This window comes from Anarhichas minor, unplaced genomic scaffold (assembly GCF_050575085.1).
Source record: "Anarhichas minor isolate MPS153535 unplaced genomic scaffold, ASM5057508v1 ptg000040l, whole genome shotgun sequence".
Classification (NCBI taxonomy): domain Eukaryota; kingdom Metazoa; phylum Chordata; class Actinopteri; order Perciformes; family Anarhichadidae; genus Anarhichas; species Anarhichas minor.
Genome location: NW_027466486.1, coordinates 3,867,960 through 3,889,500, shown reverse-complemented (window position 1 = coordinate 3,889,500; position 21,541 = coordinate 3,867,960). Strand labels below are relative to the sequence as shown.

Here is a 21,541-nt window from a genome sequence, read left to right as displayed (position 1 = left end):
TGAAGAGGAGTAAGAAATTAAATAGTTTATTAACTTTAAAATGATGCTCCTCTCTGTTTGAAATGAAAAACGTTGGATTCATCATGTAAATATTAATGTAATTATTTGATTGTTTCTTTTTTTAAATGAACTCAGAAGAAGATATTAATACAAGAAAGGAAATAATTCATATTTGTATCATGATGAAATAAAAAGGATTTTGTGAATATGTGATAGAGGAGCAGTAAATATAAGCAGAACATGAAGTGGTGTCATTACATTTAAAATAATGCTTTTCTTGAATTATTAGTGTGAATATGTAGTGAGTGCTTGGTGAGGTTACTGTCAGCTCTGTGCTCAGTGGTCTGTGTCAGAGTCTCTTCCTCTTCAGCAGCTGCAGTCGGTTCCTGCTGTTACAGCTCAGAGTCTCTGCAGTCTGACTGAGGGAGGTTTTTGTACGACTACAAATCACTGTGTGAACACGTGAGCACTGTTTATATAATGATAACTCTGACAGTAATAAACTGCTGCATCTTCAGTCTGAACTCCACTGATGGTCAAAGTGAAGTCAGAGCTGCTTCCACTGCCACTAAACCGAGCTGGTGTTCCTGATTCACGTGTGCTGGCATATGTTATGAGGAGCTTTGGAGGCTGTCCAGATTTCTGTTGGTACCAGAACATACATTGACCATAAGAAGAGGATGAATAAACAGCCGGGTTGGTCTTACAGGTGAGAGTGACAGTGGATCCTGGACTAGATGTCACTGCTGGAGGCTGAGTCACAGTCACCTGACCGCTGCATCCTGCAGACAAAAACAAATCATTCATTAATCAGCAGAAATAAATGAGAGAAAAGGCAGCACGTCATGTTTGAAGAGTTGCTGAGTGAATGAACCTGTGAAACAGCAGCAGGCCAGCGTCCAGATGAGGATGGTGATCAGAGTCATGGTGGTTGTGGTTCCTGCTGTGCTGACTGACAGATCTGAGTCCTGCAGTGTTGAACTCACAGGACTATAAAGCTTCTGAGTTCACTGGAGGATCAGCTGACGATGCAAAGCCTCCTCTCTATGGAAATGATTTCTCTGCTCTCAACAGACTGAAGGCAACGTGGGACACAAAACCAGGAGGAATACTGCTCAGTTTAACACAATCTATGATCTTAATGGAATAAAAGAAAATGTTTATATTAGAAGAGCAGATGAGGATTTAAGGATACGTTTGTTTTCACTGTGGTTGGTATGATGTGTGTGTTTGTCTGCATTTAATTTACTGACAGGGTTTACTCTGCATGAGTAACACATTTAAATCCTGATTAATATGAGTTTGTTAATTATCAATATTAAAAAGAATCATGTTCATTTAACCATAAACTGATATAAAACTGTGAAAAAATGACTTTGTTACACGGAGACTGTAATTGTTTCTCTGTCAGGTTTAGAAAAGTCAAGAAAAATGTAATAATTGATTTAATTTATATGATCATTTTAATCCATATCATGAGAAAAACGTTTTAGATTCAAGAAAATATATATTGTTATGTATTGTTATATATTGTTATGTATTGTTATGAAAAGCAGAGAGTGTTTCAGAGGATAGATGTTTGTTCACAGAGCAGGAGGTTTTTGTACGGCCACTTAATGAGTTTGTATCACTGTGGTGGACTTTTGGTGGAGGAACCAAACTCATCATTGACTGTAAGTACCAGAGATTTCTATTTTATAACAATATATATAAAATATAACTTAAAACAAATATTGTATTAGACTCAGATCAAGATCAGTCTTTTTATGTTGTTCATTATTTTTTGTTATTTTATCAAGCTGATCTCACAAACTGAGAAGAAACTTTACGGAAATCTAAAAGATATTCATTCTTGCATGTTATTTAATTTAAAGAGAGGTTAAATAACTCATATATTTTCAATTTAATATTCTATTTTCATTGAAACTTTAGCCTGCATGCTTAGTATTCAATATAAGTAACATTTGGTCAATTAAGACTTTTCATTCTCAAAACATGTACATAATATAAAACATATATTATACATTTTTTTTAATCAATTAGCTTGAAAATATCAAATAATTTGATGATTTAAAATGTGATGTGGATTCCTGTTCAACACATGATTTTATCAGTAAATGCAGCTTATCTTTGTGTTCACGGTTCATTCATTTTACATGTAGTGAAAAGGAAGTGAAAGAAACAGATGACGATGGTTTTAACTGTATTCACATGAGTTTTTAAACTGTCAGTTATTCTCTGTCAAACATTATAAAACGTACGAAGATGTTTCAGTAATCGTTATCGATTAACCTTTTTAGTTACATTTACACTTGAATCATGTGGCCGATGGTCTGATACGGAGTGATTTATGAGTGCAACAGGAACACAACTTATTCTGTTTTATTTGAACAAATATGAGAAATTAACAGGATGTTATTTTATCTTTATTACAAGCCTTCATTCTTATTCTTTTATCTTTTCTCCCCTCTCTCTCATCCCCCCTCTCTCTCCTCCAGTGGGCATCGTGCGGCCCACCCTGACCGTCCTCCCCCCCTCCAGAGAGGAGCTGCAGCAGGGCACAGCCACACTGGTGTGTCTGGCCAGCGGGGGCTTCCCCTCAGCCTGGAGTCTGGGCTGGAAGGTGGGGGGCAGCAGCAGCTCCTCAGGGGTGTCACGCAGCCTGGAGGTCCTGGGGACGGACGGCCACTACAGCTGGAGCAGCACCCTGAGCCTCCCTGCAGACCAGTGGAGGAAGGCGAGCTCAGTGAGCTGTGAGGCCAGTCTGAATGGACAGAGCCCTGTCACTCAAACCCTGGACCCTGACCTCTGCTCAGAGTAGAGCTTCAGCAACACTTCCTGTGTGGAAATGAAGCTGCTTCTTTGATAGAGATCTGGATGAAGCTACAGATCTCCTCTGTTTCACAGCTCTCTACTCAGTGTTTTAGTGTGTATGTTGCTTTCTGATACTGATCTTCTGCATATTCTTCTTTACTTTTCAAATTAAACTGAATTATAGATTTTCACTCCAAGATGAACTGGTGATTAATCAAAAATGTGACATGGACATTTAACTATAAATAAAACTGTGGATTATAATGATTCAGTGTCTTTGTATTTATTTTATAATATATTCTCACTTAAAAACATATCTTAATGATCATTTCAGTAACCTGATATACCTGATAAGAGGTATGAAATAGATATTTTGTTTCTTGGACTGTTGTTATAGTGTTATAAGCAGCCTTCATTAGCTCTACAGTTAAGGATTGTTTTTAATATCAGAGGCTATGGTCCAACAATAATCTAACCTCCCCAGTTTATTCATAAAGAGACTGAATGAACTGACAAGAATATAAGTTTAGTTTTAATGTGTATAGAAGAGCGTCTGTGAGTTTGTTTCAGTTTTATTTAGATTCATGGTGGTTCTGCTTGATGACGCTCGTGTTCACTGGACCAGTTCTCCTCATCACAGTCTCTCCACCAACTCTCTGCACCTGCAGCCGGCCGTTTTCACTTCTATCAAACTGAAGGAGGTTTTTGTACGGCTCTAAATCACTGTGTGAACACTCCACCACCATGGTAGCCCAGACAGTAGTAATCTCCAGCATCTTCATCCTGAACACCTCTGATGGTTAAAGTGTAGTCAGAACCAGATCTACTGCCACTGAATCGAGACGGAGTTCCGGAGAAGAGAGTTGATGAATAGTATATGAGAAGTTTGGGAGCCTCTCCAGGTTTCTGAAGGTACCAAGCGAGAGTGCTGCCAATGTTCGAACTCCCTGTGGCGCTGATGGTCACAGTCCCTCTAAGACTGACAGACTTGGATTTGTCAGTCTGAGTCACAAAATTGTTTGCAGAAGTCTCTGAAGGGAAAAATGAAATGTGACCTTCAGAAGAAATGTTGGATATCTCAACAACATGGAGCATTAGTGCAAATTATAATATTAAGAAGAAAATAAAGACAGAAAGAAAACCGGATCCAAACATGAAAAGGACAGAAACTGAACCACACGTAAAATATTCCTATAATGTCAGATACATTTTCAAAATCTCTCACCCTGACACAGAAAAGCCAACATGACAATCATTGACAACTTCATCCTGATGCAGTTTTCAGTGTGAGTGCATGAGAACAGTTCAGACTTTCAGTGACATGAGAACTTAAAGCTGTGAGGAGCAGTGATGCATTCAAATAATGCAAAATACATTTAAGAAGGCAAACACACATCTGTCCTTGTGAAACTGAAAGGGAGAGATGAGGTGGAGTAAGTGGAGGCTACATCTTTCTGTGGACTGATTAAGAACATGAAGAAGCTTCTGACTCTCTGTTCCTCTTCTCTCTGCTGGTTCTGTCTTTGTAAACTGTCCCAAAGGCCTTTACGCTCGTTAGACGCAGTCTGCCCTCTGCTGGCTTTCCAGGTTCACAACAACTCCAGATTGACATGACATTGATTTTGTATTTGGTCCTTAGCTCTTCTCAATATCATGTATGCCAATCTATGACACTGACGGACTCAGAAGGTCTGATCATGTTTGAAAACAAACGGAGCAATAGAGTCCTCTGGATACTCCTATGGTAGATCAAATATAATAAAGTTCCCTTCCAGCTGAGAAAATGAAAAATGAAAATGAGAAATGAGAAAATGTGCCAATTAAGGTTTATATTTTAATTTGAGCCAATTCTATCTTTCCTATGGAGGGTTTTTAATGGATTATCTGCATGGTTTAAGGTTTTTAAGGGGTAACAATCCCTTAAAGAGACTTTCATTTTCAATCAAAGTCAGGGTTTCATCCCAAAGTTGTGTTTATGGATGAATGAATAATATAATTCTGCTTTTTGTCAAAAAGATCTCTGAATACGAATAGTTCCATCAAGTGTTCACTAAACATCAGTGTGATCTCCATCAGCAGCTGCTGAAGGTTAAAACTCCTCTGCTGCTCTGATACATTACAGCAGTTTCATTCTTCCTCCAAAAAAAGGACCAAACATGTGTCACTCTGAGAGCTTTTGTCCAGTTCGGACTGATTTTCTCCTCTGAGAAAATTGATGAATTGTCTTCATGAAACAGACTGATCCTCGTTCAGTTTGTTTGGCTCATTCAAGACAGGCTTTTCACAATAAGAGAAACCTTTATGAAACAGGCCTCTGAGGGTTGACAGAAGGAAAAGACAATTCAGTCCAGGAGGGATTCAAACCAACAACCTTCAGACTGTAAAATTCCTTCTCAATCAGCTGAGCTATCAGAAACATATAAGATGTACTGAGTGCACACATAATTATTAGAATATATATAATGTCAGTGTGAATCTGTTTCAGTGTGAAGTCTGTAAACTTTGTTTCTCTGCAAGATGATGGAGATAAAGTTTCTACAGATTCAGTCCGATATTCTTCCTCGGTCTGGTTCTTTGGGTTGATCGGTGCTGGAAATGGTTCAATGGTTAAGGACACTGACTGGAGATGTAGGGACATGGAAACATGGGATTGAAATCCGACTCAGGCTATCTGAGGTAAGTGACTCAGGATGTGTGTATGCTTCATCATCTGCATGCTTTCACTGTCAATCGGCACATTTTAAGGGATAACAATCACTAAAAGCTAAAAGGTTCTTAGAATGTACCAAATAATATTACAGGTCACGCTGTGGTTTGGGACAGAGACACAAGAACAGTCAGTAGTTTGTCTAAACACAAAGGCTTCAGAGTCAAAAGCAAAATAGTTTTTGGCCATAAATGAGAAACAAAAGGTGTGATTGGCTTCGAGGCAGCTGTCTGACTGAACCAAGGTCAGGCTGATAATGCAGCAACCAAAGCTGAGGAAGAAGACGTCCCTGCTGCAATCTGACAATTGTGAAAATAATACTTTGAGGTGAGAAGCAGAGATCACAATAAGGTTTGTGCTTGGTGAGGTTACTGTCAGCTCTGTGCTCAGTGGTCTGTGTCAGAGTCTCTTCGTCTTCAGCAGCTGCAGTCGGTTCCTGCTGTTACAGCTCAGAGTCTCTGCAGTCTGACTGAGGGAGGTTTTTGTACGACTACAAATCACTGTGTGAACACTCCACCACTGTGGTAACTCTTACAGTAATAAACTGCTGCATCTTCAGCCTGAACTCCACTGATGGTCAAAGTGAAGTCAGAGCTTCTTCCACTGCCACGAAACCGAGCTGGTGTTCCTGATTCACTTGTGCTGGCAAATCTTATGAGGAGCTTTGGAGGCTGTCCAGATTTCTGTTGGTACCAGAACATACATTGACCATAAGAAGAGGATGAATAAACAGCCGGGTTGGTCTTACAGGTGAGAGTGACAGTGGATCCTGGACTAGATATCACTACTGGAGGCTGAGTCACAGTCACCTGACCGCTGCATCCTGCAGACAAAAACAAATCATTCATTAATCAGCAGAAATAAATGAGAGAAAAGGCAGCACGTCATGTTTGAAGAGTTGCTGAGTGAATGAACCTGTGAAACAGCAGCAGGCCAGCGTCCAGATGAGGATGGTGATCAGAGTCATGGTGGTTGTGGTTCCTGCTGTGCTGACTGACAGATCTGAGTCCTGCAGTGTTGAACTCACAGGACTATAAAGCTTCTGAGTTCACTGGAGGATCAGCTGACGATGCAAAGCCTCCTCTCTATGGAAATGATTTCTCTGCTCTCAACAGACTGAAGGCAACGTGGGACACAAAACCAGGAGGAATACTGCTCAGTTTAACACAATCTATGATCTTAATGGAATAAAAGAAAATGTTTATATTAGAAGAGCAGATGAGGATTTAAGGATACGTTTGTTTTCACAGTGGTTGGTATCATGTGTGTGTTTGTCTGCATTTAATTTACTGACAGGGTTTACTCTGCATGAGTAACACATTTAAATTCTGATTAATGTGAGTTTGTTAATTATCAATATTAGAAAGAATCATGTTCATTTAACCATAAACTGATATAAAACTGTGAAAAAATGACTTTGTTACACGGAGACTGTAATTGTTTCTCTGTCAGGTTTAGAAAAGTCAAGAAAAATGTAATAATTGATTTAATTTATATGATCATTTTAATCCATATCATTAGAAAAACGTTTTAGACTCAAGAAAATATATATTGTTATGTATTGTTATGCATTGTTATGAAAAGCAGAGAGTGTTTCAGAGGATAGATGTTTGTTCACAGAGCAGGAGGTTTTTGTACGGCCACTTAATGAGTTTGTATCACTGTGGTGGACTTTTGGTGGAGGAACCAAACTCATCATTGACTGTAAGTACCAGAGATTTCTATTTTATAACAATATATATAAAATATAACTTAAAACAAATATTGTACAACACTCAGATCAAGATCATGTTTGTAGGTTATTAATTATGTTTGTTATTTTATCAAGCTGATCTCACAAACTGAGAAGAAACTTAACGGAAATCTAAAAGATATTCATTCTTGCATGTTATTTAATTTAAAGAGAGGTTAAATAACTCATATATTTTCTATATAATATTCTATTTTCATTGAAACTTTAGCCTGCATGCTTAGTATTCAATGTAAGTAACATTTGGTCAATTCAGACTTTTCATTCTCAAAACATGTACATAATATAAAACATATATTATACATTTCTTTTAATCAGTTAATTTGAAAATATCAAATAATGTGATGATTTAAAATGTGATGTGGATTCCTGTTCAACACATGATTTTATCAGTAAATGCAGCTTATCTTTGTGTTCACGGTTCATTCATTTTACATGTAGTGAAAAGGAAGTGAAAGAAACAGATGACGATGGTTTTAACTGTATTCACATGAGTTTTTAAACTGTCAGTTATTCTCTGTCAAACATTATAAAACACACATGAAGATGTTTCAGTAATCGTTATCGATTAACCTTTTTAGTTACATTTACACTTGAATCATGTGGCCGATGGTCTGATACGGAGTGATTTATGAGTGCAACAGGAACACAACTTATTCTGTTTTATTTGAACAAATATGAGAAATTAACAGGATGTTAATTTATCTTTATTACAAGCCTTCATTCTTATTCTTTTATCATTTCTCCCCTCTCTCTCATCCCCCCTCTCTCTCCTCCAGTGGGCATCGTGCGGCCCACCCTGACCGTCCTCCCCCCCTCCAGAGAGGAGCTGCAGCAGGGCACAGCCACACTGGTGTGTCTGGCCAGCGGGGGCTTCCCCTCAGCCTGGAGTCTGGGCTGGAAGGTGGGGGGCAGCAGCAGCTCCTCAGGGGTGTCACGCAGCCTGGAGGTCCTGGGGACGGACGGCCACTACAGCTGGAGCAGCACCCTGAGCCTCCCTGCAGACCAGTGGAGGAAGGCGAGCTCAGTGAGCTGTGAGGCCAGTCTGAATGGACAGAGCCCTGTCACTCAAACCCTGGACCCTGACCTCTGCTCAGAGTAGAGCTTCAGCAACACTTCCTGTGTGGAAATGAAGCTGCTTCTTTGATAGAGATCTGGATGAAGCTACAGATCTCCTCTGTTTCACAGCTCTCTACTCAGTGTTTTAGTGTGTATGTTGCTTTCTGATACTGATCTTCTGCATATTCTTCTTTACTTTTCAAATTAAACTGAATTATAGATTTTCACTCCAAGATGAACTGGTGATTAATCAAAAATGTGACATGGACATTTAACTATAAATAAAACTGTGGATTATAATGATTCAGTGTCTTTGTATTTATTTTATAATATATTCTCACTTAAAAACATATCTTAATGATCATTTCAGTAACCTGATATACCTGATAAGAGGTATGAAATAGATATTTTGTTTCTTGGACTGTTGTTATAGTGTTATAAGCAGCCTTCATTAGAGCTACAGTTAAGGATTGTTTTTAATATCAGAGGCTATGGTCCAACAATAATCTAACCTCCCCAGTTTATTCATAAAGAGACTGAATGAACTGACAAGAATATAAGTTTAGTTTTAATGTGTATAGAAGAGCGTCTGTGAGTTTGTTTCAGTTTTATTTAGATTCATGGTGGTTCTGCTTGATGACGCTCGTGTTCACTGGACCAGTTCTCCTCATCACAGTCTCTCCACCAACTCTCTGCACCTGCAGCCGGCCGTTTTCACTTCTATCAAACTGAAGGAGGTTTTTGTACGGCTCTAAATCACTGTGTGAACACTCCACCACCATGGTAGCCCAGACAGTAGTAATCTCCAGCATCTTCAGCCTGAACACCTCTGATGGTTAAAGTGTAGTCAGAACCAGATGTACTGCCACTGAATCGAGACGGAGTTCCAGAGAAGAGAGTTGAAGCTTTGTATATGAGAAGTTTGGGAGCCTGTCCAGGTTTCTAGAGGTACCAACTGAGATCAGCACCAATGTTCGAACTCCCTGTGGCGCTGATGGTCACAGTCCCTCTAAGACTGACAGACTTGGATTTGTCAGTCTGAGTCAGGAAATTGTTTGCAGAAGTCTCTGAAGGGAAAAATGAAATGTGACCTTCAGAAGAAATGTTGGATATCTCAACAACATGGAGCATTAGTTCAAATTATAATATTTAGAAGAAAATAAAGACAGAAAGAAAACCGGATCCAAACATGAAAAGGACAGAAACTGAACCACACATAAAATATTCCTATAATGTCAGATACGTTTTCAAAATCTCTCACCCTGACACAGAAAAGCCAACATGACAATCATTGACAACTTCATCCTGATGCAGTTTTCAGTGTGAGTGCATGAGAACAGTTCAGACTTTCTGTGACATGAGAACTTAAAGCTGTGAGGAGCAGTGATGCATTCAAATAATGCAAAATACATTTAAGAAGGCAAACACACATCTGTCCTTGTGAAACTGAAAGGGAGAGATGAGGTGGAGTAAGTGGAGGCTACATCTTTCTGTGGACTGATTAAGAACATGAAGAAGCTTCTGACTCTCTGTTCCTCTTCTCTCTGCTGGTTCTGTCTCTGTAAACTGTCCCAAAGGCCTTTATGCTCATAAATAGACGCAGTCTGCCCTCTGCTGGCTTTCCAGGTTCACAACAACTCCAGATTGACATGACATTGATTTTGTATTTGGTCCTTAGCTCTTCTCAATATCATGTATGCCAATCTATGACACTGACGGACTCAGAAGGTCTGATCATGTTTGAAAACAAACGGAGCAATAGAGTCCTCTGGATACTCCTATGGTAGATCAAATATAATAAAGTTCCCTTCCAGCTGAGAAAATGAAAAATGAAAATGAGAAATGAGAAAATGTGCCAATTAAGGTTTATATTTTTATTTGAGCCAATTCTATCTTTCCTATGGAGGGTTTTTAATGGATTATCTGCATGGTTTAAGGTTTTTAAGGGGTAACAATCCCTTAAAGAGACTTTCATTTTCAATCAAAGTCAGGACTTCATCCCAAAGTTGTGTTTATGGATGAATGAATAATATGATTCTGCTTTTTGTCAAAAAGATCTCTGAATACGAATAGTTCCATCAAGTGTTCCCTAAACATCAGTGTGATCTCCATCAGCAGCAGCTGAAGGTTAAAACTCCTCTGCTGCTCTGATACATTACAGCAGTTTCATTCTTCCTCCAAAAAAAGAACCAAACATGTGTCACTCTGAGAGCTTTTGTCCAGTTCGGACTGATTTTCTCCTCTGAGAAAATTGATGAATTGTCTTCATGAAACAGACTGATCCTCGTTCAGTTTGTTTGGCTCATTCAAGACAGGCTTTTCACAATAAGAGAAACCTTTATGAAACAGGCCTCTGAGGGTTGACAGAAGGAAAAGACAATTCAGTCCAGGAGGGATTCAAACCAACAACCTTCAGACTGTAAAATTCCTTCTCAATCAGCTGAGCTATCAGAAACATATAAGATGTACTGAGTGCACACAGAATAATTAGAATCATATATAATGTCAGCGTGAATCCGTTTCAGTGTGAAGTCTGTAAACTTTGTTTCTCTGCAAGATGATGGAGATAAAGTTTCTACAGATTCAGTCCGATATTCTTCCTCGGTCTGGTTCTTTGGGTTGATCGGTGCTGGAAATGGTTCAATGGTTAAGGACACTGACTGGAGATGTAGGGACATGGAAACATGGGATTGAAATCCGACTCAGGCTATCTGAGGTAAGTGACTCAGGATGTGTGTATGCTTCATCATCTGCATGCTTTCACTGTCAATCGGCACATTTTAAGGGATAACAATCACTAAAAGCTAAAAGGTTCTTAGAATGTACCAAATAATATTACAGGTCACGCTGTGGTTTGGGACAGAGACACAAGAACAGTCAGTAGTTTGTCTAAACACAAAGGCTTCAGAGTCAAAAGCAAAATAGTTTTTGGCCATAAATGAGAAACAAAAGGTGTGATTGGCTTCGAGGCAGCTGTCTGACTGAACCAAGGTCAGGCTGATAATGCAGCAACCAAAGCTGAGGAAGAAGACGTCCCTGCTGCAATCTGACAATTGTGAAAATAATACTTTGAGGTGAGAAGCAGAGATCACAATAAGGTTTGTGCTTGGTGAGGTTACTGTCAGCTCTGTGCTCAGTGGTCTGTGTCAGAGTCTCTTCGTCTTCAGCAGCTGCAGTCGGTTCCTGCTGTTACAGCTCAGAGTCTCTGCAGTCTGACTGAGGGAGGTTTTTGTACGACTACAAATCACTGTGTGAACACGTCAGCACTGTTTATTTCATGATAACTCTGACAGTAATAAACTGCTGCATCTTCAGCCTGAACTCCACTGATGGTCAAAGTGAAGTCAGAGCTTCTTCCACTGCCACTAAACCGAGCTGGTGTTCCTGATTCACGTGTGCTGGCATATGTTATGAGGAGCTTTGGAGGCTGTCCAGATTTCTGTTGGTACCAGAACATAAATTCACCTAAAGAAGAGTGTGAATAAACAGCTTGGCTGGTCTTACAGGTGAGAGTGACAGTGGATCCTGGACTAGATGTCACTACTGGAGGCTGAGTCACAGTCACCTGACCGCTGCATCCTGCAGACAAAAACAAATCATTCATTAATCAGCAGAAATAAACGAGAGAAAAGGCAGCACGTCATGTTTGAAGAGTTGCTGAGTGAATGAACCTGTGAAACAGCAGCAGGCCAGCGTCCAGATGAGGATGGTGATCAGAGTCATGGTGGTTGTGGTTCCTGCTGTGCTGACTGACAGATCTGAGTCCTGCAGTGTTGAACTCACAGGACTATAAAGCTTCTGAGTTCACTGGAGGATCAGCTGACGATGCAAAGCCTCCTCTCTATGGAAATGATTTCTCTGCTCTCAACAGACTGAAGGCAACGTGGGACACAAAACCAGGAGGAATACTGCTCAGTTTAACACAATCTATGATCTTAATGGAATAAAAGAAAATGTTTATATTAGAAGAGCAGATGAGGATTTAAGGATACGTTTGTTTTCACTGTGGTTGGTATCATGTGTGTGTTTGTCTGCATTTCATTTACTGACAGGGTTTACTCTGCATGAGTAACACATTTAAATTCTGATTAATATGAGTTTGTTAATTATCAATATTAGAAAGAATAATGTTCATTGAACCATAAACTGATATAAAACTGTGAATAAATGACTTTGTTACACGGAGACTGTAATTGTTTCTCTGTCAGGTTTAGAAAAGTCAAGAAAAATGTAATAATTGATTTAATTTATATGATCATTTTAATCCATATCATTAGAAAAACATTTTAGACTCAAGAAAATATATATTGTTATGTATTGTTACATATTGTTATGCATTGTTATGAAAAGCAGAGAGTGTTTCAGAGGATAGATGTTTGTTCACAGAGCAGGAGGTTTTTGTACGGCCACTTAATGAGTTTGTATCACTGTGGTACACTTTTGGTGGAGGAACCAAACTCATCATTTACTGTAAGTATACCAGATTCATTATTTCTACAACATGAAATGTTATACTAACTTTTTCATCAGAATGTAATGAAACACAGTTATGTTGGATAATTTATATGTTTTGGATATTTTTTGCCATCTATTAAGCTTGGCTAATGTCATATTTTAGAAATAAATATTCTTTTGGTTACATATATGATGTTTATTGTGACATATGATCAGAAAAATATGTATATTTTATCCAATTAAATGTGTTTCACAAAGTTTAGTAAAAAATATTGTCTATCTTTTGACATTCAGAAAAGACCATGTTATCTATGTTATTTTAATTTGTAACATTTAAACAGCCGTTAGATATAAAATCGAATGTGCCTTTAAAACTAATGAGTGAGTTTATTTGTACATTCAGCGTCGCTGCAGTTTGCGTTCACAGTTCGTTGGTTTAAAGCGGTGAAAGGAAGTGAAACAGACGACAAAGTCTTTAACTGTTTACAGATGTTACATTGTTTTCAACAAGAAAATCATCTACGGGATGAAATATTTTCTATCAAACATAATATTAAAGATATGAACATTTAATGTAAAGTTAATTAATTGAACTTGTCCATTACATTAACATCTAAGTCATGTTGTATATTTTTCTATAAGTTTTAGTGATTAATGATCAGTGCCACAGTAGAAGATATAATTAGGTTTCACCATTTAGTTTAGTTTGTTGAACCCTCATTTCTTCCCACGTCTCCTCTCCTCTGTCTGATCACAGCACACAGCTAACCCACAGTGGTGTTAACCTCTGTCATGTATCATAACTGTCTCATAGCTGTCTGTCCCACACTGGACGTTAATCTGTTCCTTGTGTGTCTCTGCTCTCCTCTCCAGCTGGCCCCATGGTCAGGCCCTCGGTCTCTCTGCTTCCCCCCTCCTCTGAGCAGCTCTCCGGGGGCTCGGCCACGCTGACCTGCCTGCTGTCTGGCTACTCTCCTCAGGGAGCCGTGGTGAGCTGGCAGGTGGACGACACGGAGGTGACAGAGGGGGTCCTGAGCAGCTCAGAGGAGGAGAAGAGCGGACGCTACAGCAGCAGCAGCACCCTGAGCCTGAGCCGGGAGCGCTGGATGGAAGGAGAGCTGTACTCCTGCAGGGTCCTCCATCATGACCACAGCCAGACCCAGTCCCTCCACAGGAGCCAGTGTGAGGGCTAGAGGAGCAGGCTGAAGCCCAGGACGGGAGCTCTGTGTGGGGGGAGCAGGAGGAGCACACCTGCTGCTCTGATCGATATCAGTTTGTAATTTAAAGCTTTGTGTTGCAGAGAACAACACTGCTGTAAAGTGTTGGACAACAACAACGTAGAGAGTAATGTTCAGCAGCTAGATGTGAGTGTGTTTCATAACTGTCATGTTAATGATTGATGTTGTTGCTAATAAAAGCTTTCACTGATGAATAACATGATGAAGTGTTTGGTCTTTTATCTTATGAAGAAGAGTAAGAAATTAAATAGTTTATTAACTTTAAAATGATGCTCCTCTCTGTTTGAAATGAAAAACTTTGGATTCATCATGTAAATATTAATGTAATTATTTGATTGTTTCTTTTTAATTAACTCAAAAGAAGATATTAACACAAGAAAGGAAATAATTCATATTTGTATCATGATGAAATAAAAAGGATTTTGTGAATATGTGATAGAGGAGCAGTAAATATAAGCAGAACATGAAGTGGTGTCATTACATTTAAAATAATGCTTTTCTTGAATTATTAGTGTGAATATGTAATGAGTGCTTGGTGAGGTTACTGTCAGCTCTGTGCTCAGTGGTCTGTGTCAGAGTCTCTTCCTCTTCAGCAGCTGCAGTCGGTTCCTGCTGTTACAGCTCAGAGTCTCTGCAGTCTGACTGAGGGAGGTTTTTGTACGACTACAAATCACTGTGTGAACACGCCAGCACTGTTTATGACATGATAACTCTGACAGTAATAAACTGCTGCATCTTCAGCCTGAACTCCACTGATGGTCAAAGTGAAGTCAGAGCTGCTTCCACTGCCACTAAACCGAGCTGGTGTTCCTGATTCACGTGTGCTGGCTAATCTTATGAGGAGCTTTGGAGGCTGTCCAGATTTCTGTTGATACCAGAACATATATTGACCATAAGTAGAGTGTGAATAAACAGCTTGGCTGGTCTTACAGGTGAGAGTGACAGTGGATCCTGGACTAGATGTCACTACTGGAGGCTGAGTCACAGTCACCTGACCGCTGCATCCTGCAGACAAAAACAAATCATTCATTAATCAGCAGAAATAAATGAGAGAAAAGGCAGCACGTCATGTTTGAAGAGTTGCTGAGTGAATGAACCTGTGAAACAGCAGCAGGCCAGCGTCCAGATGAGGATGGTGATCAGAGTCATGGTGGTTGTGGTTCCTGCTGTGCTGACTGACAGATCTGAGTCCTGCAGTGTTGAACTCACAGGACTATAAAGCTTCTGAGTTCACTGGAGGATCAGCTGACGATGCAAAGCCTCCTCTCTATGGAAATGATTTCTCTGCTCTCAACAGACTGAAGGCAACGTGGGACACAAAACCAGGAGGAATACTGCTCAGTTTAACACAATCTATGATCTTAATGGAATAAAAGAAAATGTTTATATTAGAAGAGCAGATGAGGATTTAAGGATACGTTTGTTTTCACTGTGGTTGGTATCATGTGTGTGTTTGTCTGCATTTAATTTACTGACAGGGTTTACTCTGCATGAGTAACACATTTAAATTCTGATTAATATGAGTTTGTTAATTATCAATATTAGAAAGAATCAAGTTAATTTAACCATAAACTGATATAAAACTGTGAAAAAATGACTTTGTTACACGGAGACTGTAATTGTTTCTCTGTCAGGTTTAGAAAAGTCAAGAAAAATGTAATAATTGATTTAATTTATATGATCATTTTAATCCATATCATTAGAAAAACGTTTTAGATTCAAGAAAATATATATTGTTATGTATTGTTACATATTGTTATGAATTGTTATGAAAAGCAGAGAGTGTTTCAGAGGATAGATGTTTGTTCACAGAGCAGGAGGTTTTTGTACGGCCACTTAATGAGTTTGTATCACTGTGGTGGACTTTTGGTGGAGGAACCAAACTCATCATTTACTGTAAGTACCAGATTCATTATTTCTACAACATGAAATGTTATACTAACTTTTTCATCAGAATGTAATAAAACACAGTTATGTTGGATAATTTATATGTTTTGGATATTTTTTGCCATCTATTAAGCTTGGCTAATGTCATATTTCAGAGATAAATATTCTTTTGGTTTCATATATGATGTTTATTGTGACATATGATCAGAAAAATATGTATATTTTATCCAATTAAATGCGTTTCACAAAGTTTAGTAAAAAATATTGTCTATCTTTTGACATTCAGAAAAGACCATGTTATCTATGTTATTTTTATTTGTAACATTTAAACAGCCGTTAGATATAAAATCTAATGTGCCTTTAAAACTAATGAGTGAGTTTATTTGTACATTCAGCGTCGCTGCAGTTTGTGTTCACAGTTCGTTGGTTTAAAGCGGTGAAAGGAAGTGAAACAGACGACAAAGTCTTTAACTGTTTACAGATGTTACATTGTTTTCAACAAGAAAATCATCTACGGGATGAAATATTTTCTATCAAACATAATATTAAAGATATGAACATTTAATGTAAAGTTAATTAATTTAACTTGTCCATTACATTAACATCTAAGTCATGTTGTATATTTTTCTATAAGTTTTAGTGATTAGTGATCAGTGCCACAGTAGAAGATATAATTAGGTTTCACCATTTAGTTTAGTTTGTTGAACCCTCATTTCTTCCCACGTCTCCTCTCCTCTGTCTGATCACAGCACACAGCTAACCCACAGTGGTGTTAACCTCTGTCATGTATCATAACTGTCTCATAGCTGTCTGTCCCACACTGGACGTTAATCTGTTCCTTGTGTGTCTCTGCTCTCCTCTCCAGCTGGCCCCATGGTCAGGCCCTCGGTCTCTCTGCTTCCCCCCTCCTCTGAGCAGCTCTCCGGGGGCTCGGCCACGCTGACCTGCCTGCTGTCTGGCTACTCTCCTCAGGGAGCCGTGGTGAGCTGGCAGGTGGACGACACGGAGGTGACAGAGGGGGTCCTGAGCAGCTCAGAGGAGGAGAAGAGCGGACGCTACAGCAGCAGCAGCACCCTGAGCCTGAGCCGGGAGCGCTGGATGGAAGGAGAGCTGTACTCCTGCAGGGTCCTCCATCATGACCACAGCCAGACCCAGTCCCTCCACAGGAGCCAGTGTGAGGGCTAGAGGAGCAGGCTGAAGCCCAGGACGGGAGCTCTGTGTGGGGGGAGCAGGAGGAGCACACCTGCTGCTCTGATCGATATCAGTTTGTCATTTAAAGCTTTGTGTTGCAGAGAACAACACTGCTGTAAAGTGTTGGACAACAACAACTTAGAGAGTAGTGTTCAGCAGCTAGATGTGAGTGTGTTTCATAACTGTCATGTTAATGATTGATGTTGTTGCTAATAAAAGCTTTCACTGATGAATAACATGATGAAGTGTTTGGTCTTTTATCTTATGAAGAGGAGTAAGAAATTAAATAGTTTATTAACTTTAAAATGATACTCCTCTCTGTTTGAAATGAAAAACTTTGGATTCATCATGTAAATATTAATGTAATTATTTGATTGTTTCTTTTTTAAAATGAACTCAGAAGAAGATATTAACACAAGAAAGGAAATAATTCATATTTGTATCATGATGAAATAAAAAGGATTTTGTGAATATGTGATAGAGGAGCAGTAAATATAAGCAGAACATGAAGTGGTGTCATTACATTTAAAATAATGCTTTTCTTGAATTATTAGTGTGAATATGTAGTGAGTGCTTGGTGAGGTTACTGTCAGCTCTGTGCTCAGTGGTCTGTGTCAGAGTCTCTTCCTCTTCAGCAGCTGCAGTCGGTTCCTGCTGTTACAGCTCAGAGTCTCTGCAGTCTGACTGAGGGAGGTTTTTGTACGACTACAAATCACTGTGTGAACACGTCAGCACTGTTTATTTCATGAGCACTCTGACAGTAATAAACTGCTGCATCTTCAGTCTGAACTCCACTGATGGTCAAAGTGAAGTCAGAGCTGCTTCCACTGCCACTAAACCGAGCTGGTGTTCCTGATTCACTTGTGCTGGCATATGTTATGAGGAGCTTTGGAGGCTGTCCAGATTGATGTTGATACCAGAACATAGCGTCATCTCCATCATCATCTCTGAAAACAGGTTTACTAGTCTTACAGGTGAGAGTGACAGTGGATCCTGGACTAGATGTCACTACTGGAGGCTGAGTCACAGTCACCTGACCGCTGCATCCTGCAGACAAAAACAAATCATTCATTAATCAGCAGAAATAAATGAGAGAAAAGGCAGCACGTCATGTTTGAAGAGTTGCTGAGTGAATGAACCTGTGAAACAGCAGCAGGCCAGCGTCCAGATGAGGATGGTGATCAGAGTCATGGTGGTTGTGGTTCCTGCTGTGCTGACTGACAGATCTGAGTCCTGCAGTGTTGAACTCACAGGACTATAAAGCTTCTGAGTTCACTGGAGGATCAGCTGACGATGCAAAGCCTCCTCTCTATGGAAATGATTTCTCTGCTCTCAACAGACTGAAGGCAACGTGGGACACAAAACCAGGAGGAATACTGCTCAGTTTAACACAATCTATGATCTTAATGGAATAAAAGAAAATGTTTATATTAGAAGAGCAGATGAGGATTTAAGGATACGTTTGTTTTCACAGTGGTTGGTATCATGTGTGTGTTTGTCTGCATTTAATTTACTGACAGGGTTTACTCTGCATGAGTAACACATTTAAATTCTGATTAATGTGAGTTTGTTAATTATCAATATTAGAAAGAATCATGTTCATTTAACCATAAACTGATATAAAACTGTGAATAAATGACTTTGTTACACGGAGACTGTAATTGTTTCTCTGTCAGGTTTAGAAAACTCAAGAAAAATGTAATAATTGATTTAATTTATATGATCATTTTAATCCATATCATTAGAAAAACTTTTTAGATTCAAGAAAATATATATTGTTCTGTATTGTTACATATTGTTATGCATTGTTATGAAAAGCAGAGAGTGTTTCAGTGGATAGATGTTTGTTCACAGAGCAGGAGGTTTTTGTACGGCCACTTAATGAGTTTGTATCACTGTGGTGGACTTTTGGTGGAGGAACCAAACTCATCATTGACTGTAAGTACCAGAGATTTCTATTTTATAACAATATATATAAAATATAACTTAAAACAAATATTGTACAAGACTCAGATCAAGATCAGTCTTTTTAGGTTGTTCATTATTTTTTGTTATTTTATCAAGCTGATCTCACAAACTGAGAAGAAACTTTACGGAAATGTAAAAGATATTCATTCTTGCATGTTATTTAATTTAAAGAGAGGTTAAATAACTCATATATTTTTTATATAATGTTATATTTTCATTGAAACTTTAGCCTGCATGCTTAGTATTCAATATAAGTAACATTTGGTCAATTCAGACTTTTCATTCTCAAAACATGTACATAATATAAAACATATATTAGAATTTCTTTTAATCAATTAGTTTGAAAATATCAAATAATGTGATGATTTAAAATGTGATGTGGATTCCTGTTCAACACATGATTTTATCAGTAAATGCAGCTTATCTTTGTGTTCACGGTTCATTCATTTTACATGTAGTGAAATGGAAGTGAAAGAAACAGATGACGATGGTTTTAACTGTATTCACATGAGTTTTTAAACTGTCAGTTATTCTCTGTCAAACATTATAAAACATACGAGGATGTTTCAGTAATCGTTATCGATTAACCTTTTTAGTTACATTTACACTTGAATCATGTGGCCGATGGTCTGATACGGAGTGATTTATGAGTGCAACAGGAACACAACTTATTCTGTTTTATTTGAACAAATATGAGAAATTAACAGGATGTTATTTTATCTTTATTACAAGCCTTCATTCTTATTCTTTTATCATTTCTCCCCTCTGTCTCATCCCCCCCTCTCTCTCCTCCAGTGGGCATGGTGCGGCCCACCCTGACCGTCCTCCCCCCCTCCAGAGAGGAGCTGCAGCAGGGCACAGCCACACTGGTGTGTCTGGCCAGCGGGGGCTTCCCCTCAGCCTGGAGTCTGGGCTGGAAGGTGGGGGGCAGCAGCAGCTCCTCAGGGGTGTCACGCAGCCTGGTCCTGGGGACGGACGGCCACTACAGCTGGAGCAGCACCCTGAGCCTCCCTGCAGACCAGTGGAGGAAGGCGAGCTCAGTGAGCTGTGAGGCCAGTCTGAATGGACAGAGCCCTGTCACTCAAACCCTGGACCCTGACCTCTGCTCAGAGTAGAGCTTCAGCAACACTTCCTGTGTGGAAATGAAGCTGCTTCTTTGATAGAGATCTGGATGAAGCTACAGATCTCCTCTGTTTCACAGCTCTCTACTCAGTGTTTTAGTGTGTATGTTGCTTTCTGATACTGATCTTCTGCATATTCTTCTTTATGTTCTTTTCAAATTAAACTGAATTATAGATTTTCACTCCAAGATGAACTGGTGATTAATCAAAAATGTGACATGGACATTTAACTATAAATAAAACTGTGGATTATAATGATTCAGTGTCTTTGTATTTATTTTATAATATATTCTCACTTAAAAACATATCTTAATGATCATTTCAGTAACCTGATATACCTGATAAGAGGTATGAAATAGATATTTGGTTTCTTGGACTGTTGTTATAGTGTTATAAGCAGCCTTCATTAGAGCTACAGTTAAGGATTGTTTTTAATATCAGAGGCTATGGTCCAACAATAATCTAACCTCCCCAGTTTATTCATAAAGAGACTGAATGAACTGACAAGAATATAAGTTTAGTTTTAGTGTGTATAGAAGAGCGTCTGTGAGTTTGTTTCAGTTTTATTTAGATTCATGGTGGTTCTGCTTGATGACGCTCGTGTTCACTGGACCAGTTCTCCTCATCACAGTCTCTCCACCAACTCTCTGCACCTGCAGCCGGCCGTTTTCACTTCTATCAAACTGAAGGAGGTTTTTGTACGGCTCTAAATCACTGTGTGAACACTCCACTACCATGGTAGCCCAGACAGTAGTAATCTCCAGCATCTTCAGCCTGAACACCTCTGATGGTTAAAGTGTAGTCAGAACCAGATGTACTGCCACTGAATCGAGACGGAGTTCCAGAGAAGAGAGTTGATGAAGAGTATATGAGAAGTTTGGGAGCCTGTCCAGGTTTCTGGAGGTACCAACTGAGATCAGCACCAATGTTCGAACTCCCTGTGGCGCTGATGGTCACAGTCCCTCTAAGACTGACAGACTTGGATTTGTCAGCCTGAGTAAGAAAATTGTTTGCAGAAGTCTCTGAAGGGAAAAATGAAATGTGACCTTCAGAAGAAATGTTGGATATCTCAACAACATGGAGCATTAGTTCAAATTATAATATTAAGAAGAAAATAAAGACAGAAAGAAAACCGGATCCAAACATGAAAAGGACAGAAACTGAACCACACATAAAATATTCCTATAATGTCAGATACGTTTTCAAAATCTCTCACCCTGACACAGAAAAGCCAACATGACAATCATTGACAACTTCATCCTGATGCAGTTTTCAGTGTGAGTGCATGAAAACAGTTCAGACTTTCAGTGACATGAGAACTTAAAGCTGTGAGGAGCAGTGATGCATTCAA

General features: G+C 39.1%; 1 long non-coding RNA gene and 7 gene segments (V, D, J or C); 5 read left to right on the top strand and 3 right to left on the bottom strand.

The window, feature by feature from the left end:
- LOC142968697 (Ig kappa chain V-III region MOPC 63-like) overlaps nt 1–12,068 on the bottom strand; it is a 75,294-nt gene extending 63,226 nt beyond the window's left edge. Inside the window, 2 exon segments of the V gene segment in view lie at nt 11,586–11,909; nt 12,002–12,068. Coding sequence covers nt 11,586–11,909; nt 12,002–12,053 — 376 coding nt within the window.
- Nucleotides 147–1,251, bottom strand: LOC142968709 (immunoglobulin kappa variable 4-1-like). The segment is given in 2 exon segments: nt 147–782; nt 875–1,251. Coding segments are annotated over 2 exon segments (387 nt in total).
- Nucleotides 1,550–3,078, top strand: LOC142968214 (immunoglobulin lambda constant 1-like; the record flags this gene model as incomplete). The annotated part of the segment is given in 2 exon segments: nt 1,550–1,673; nt 2,499–3,078. Coding segments are annotated over 2 exon segments (447 nt in total), but the record flags the coding sequence as incomplete, so codon positions are not given.
- LOC142968210 (immunoglobulin lambda constant 1-like) lies at nt 7,102–8,630 on the top strand (the record flags this gene model as incomplete). The annotated part of the segment is given in 2 exon segments: nt 7,102–7,225; nt 8,051–8,630. Coding segments are annotated over 2 exon segments (447 nt in total), but the record flags the coding sequence as incomplete, so codon positions are not given.
- Nucleotides 8,881–9,844, bottom strand: LOC142968710 (uncharacterized). The gene is made up of 2 exons (XR_012959062.1): nt 9,592–9,844; nt 8,881–9,397 (listed from the first exon to the last, which is right to left on the bottom strand). It is a non-coding gene; the product is annotated as an uncharacterized LOC142968710 (long non-coding RNA).
- Nucleotides 12,069–12,350: 282 nt separating the features above from the next.
- Nucleotides 12,351–14,220, top strand: LOC142968706 (Ig kappa chain C region, B allele-like). The segment is given in 2 exon segments: nt 12,351–12,800; nt 13,659–14,220. A coding segment is annotated over 1 exon segment (312 nt).
- Nucleotides 14,221–15,574: 1,354 nt separating this feature from the next.
- LOC142968702 (Ig kappa chain C region, B allele-like) lies at nt 15,575–17,342 on the top strand. The segment is given in 2 exon segments: nt 15,575–15,919; nt 16,776–17,342. A coding segment is annotated over 1 exon segment (312 nt).
- Nucleotides 17,343–17,914: 572 nt separating this feature from the next.
- LOC142968700 (Ig lambda-3 chain C region-like) lies at nt 17,915–20,448 on the top strand. The segment is given in 2 exon segments: nt 17,915–19,039; nt 19,865–20,448. A coding segment is annotated over 1 exon segment (315 nt).
- The last annotated feature ends 1,093 nt before the right edge of the window (nt 20,449–21,541 follow it).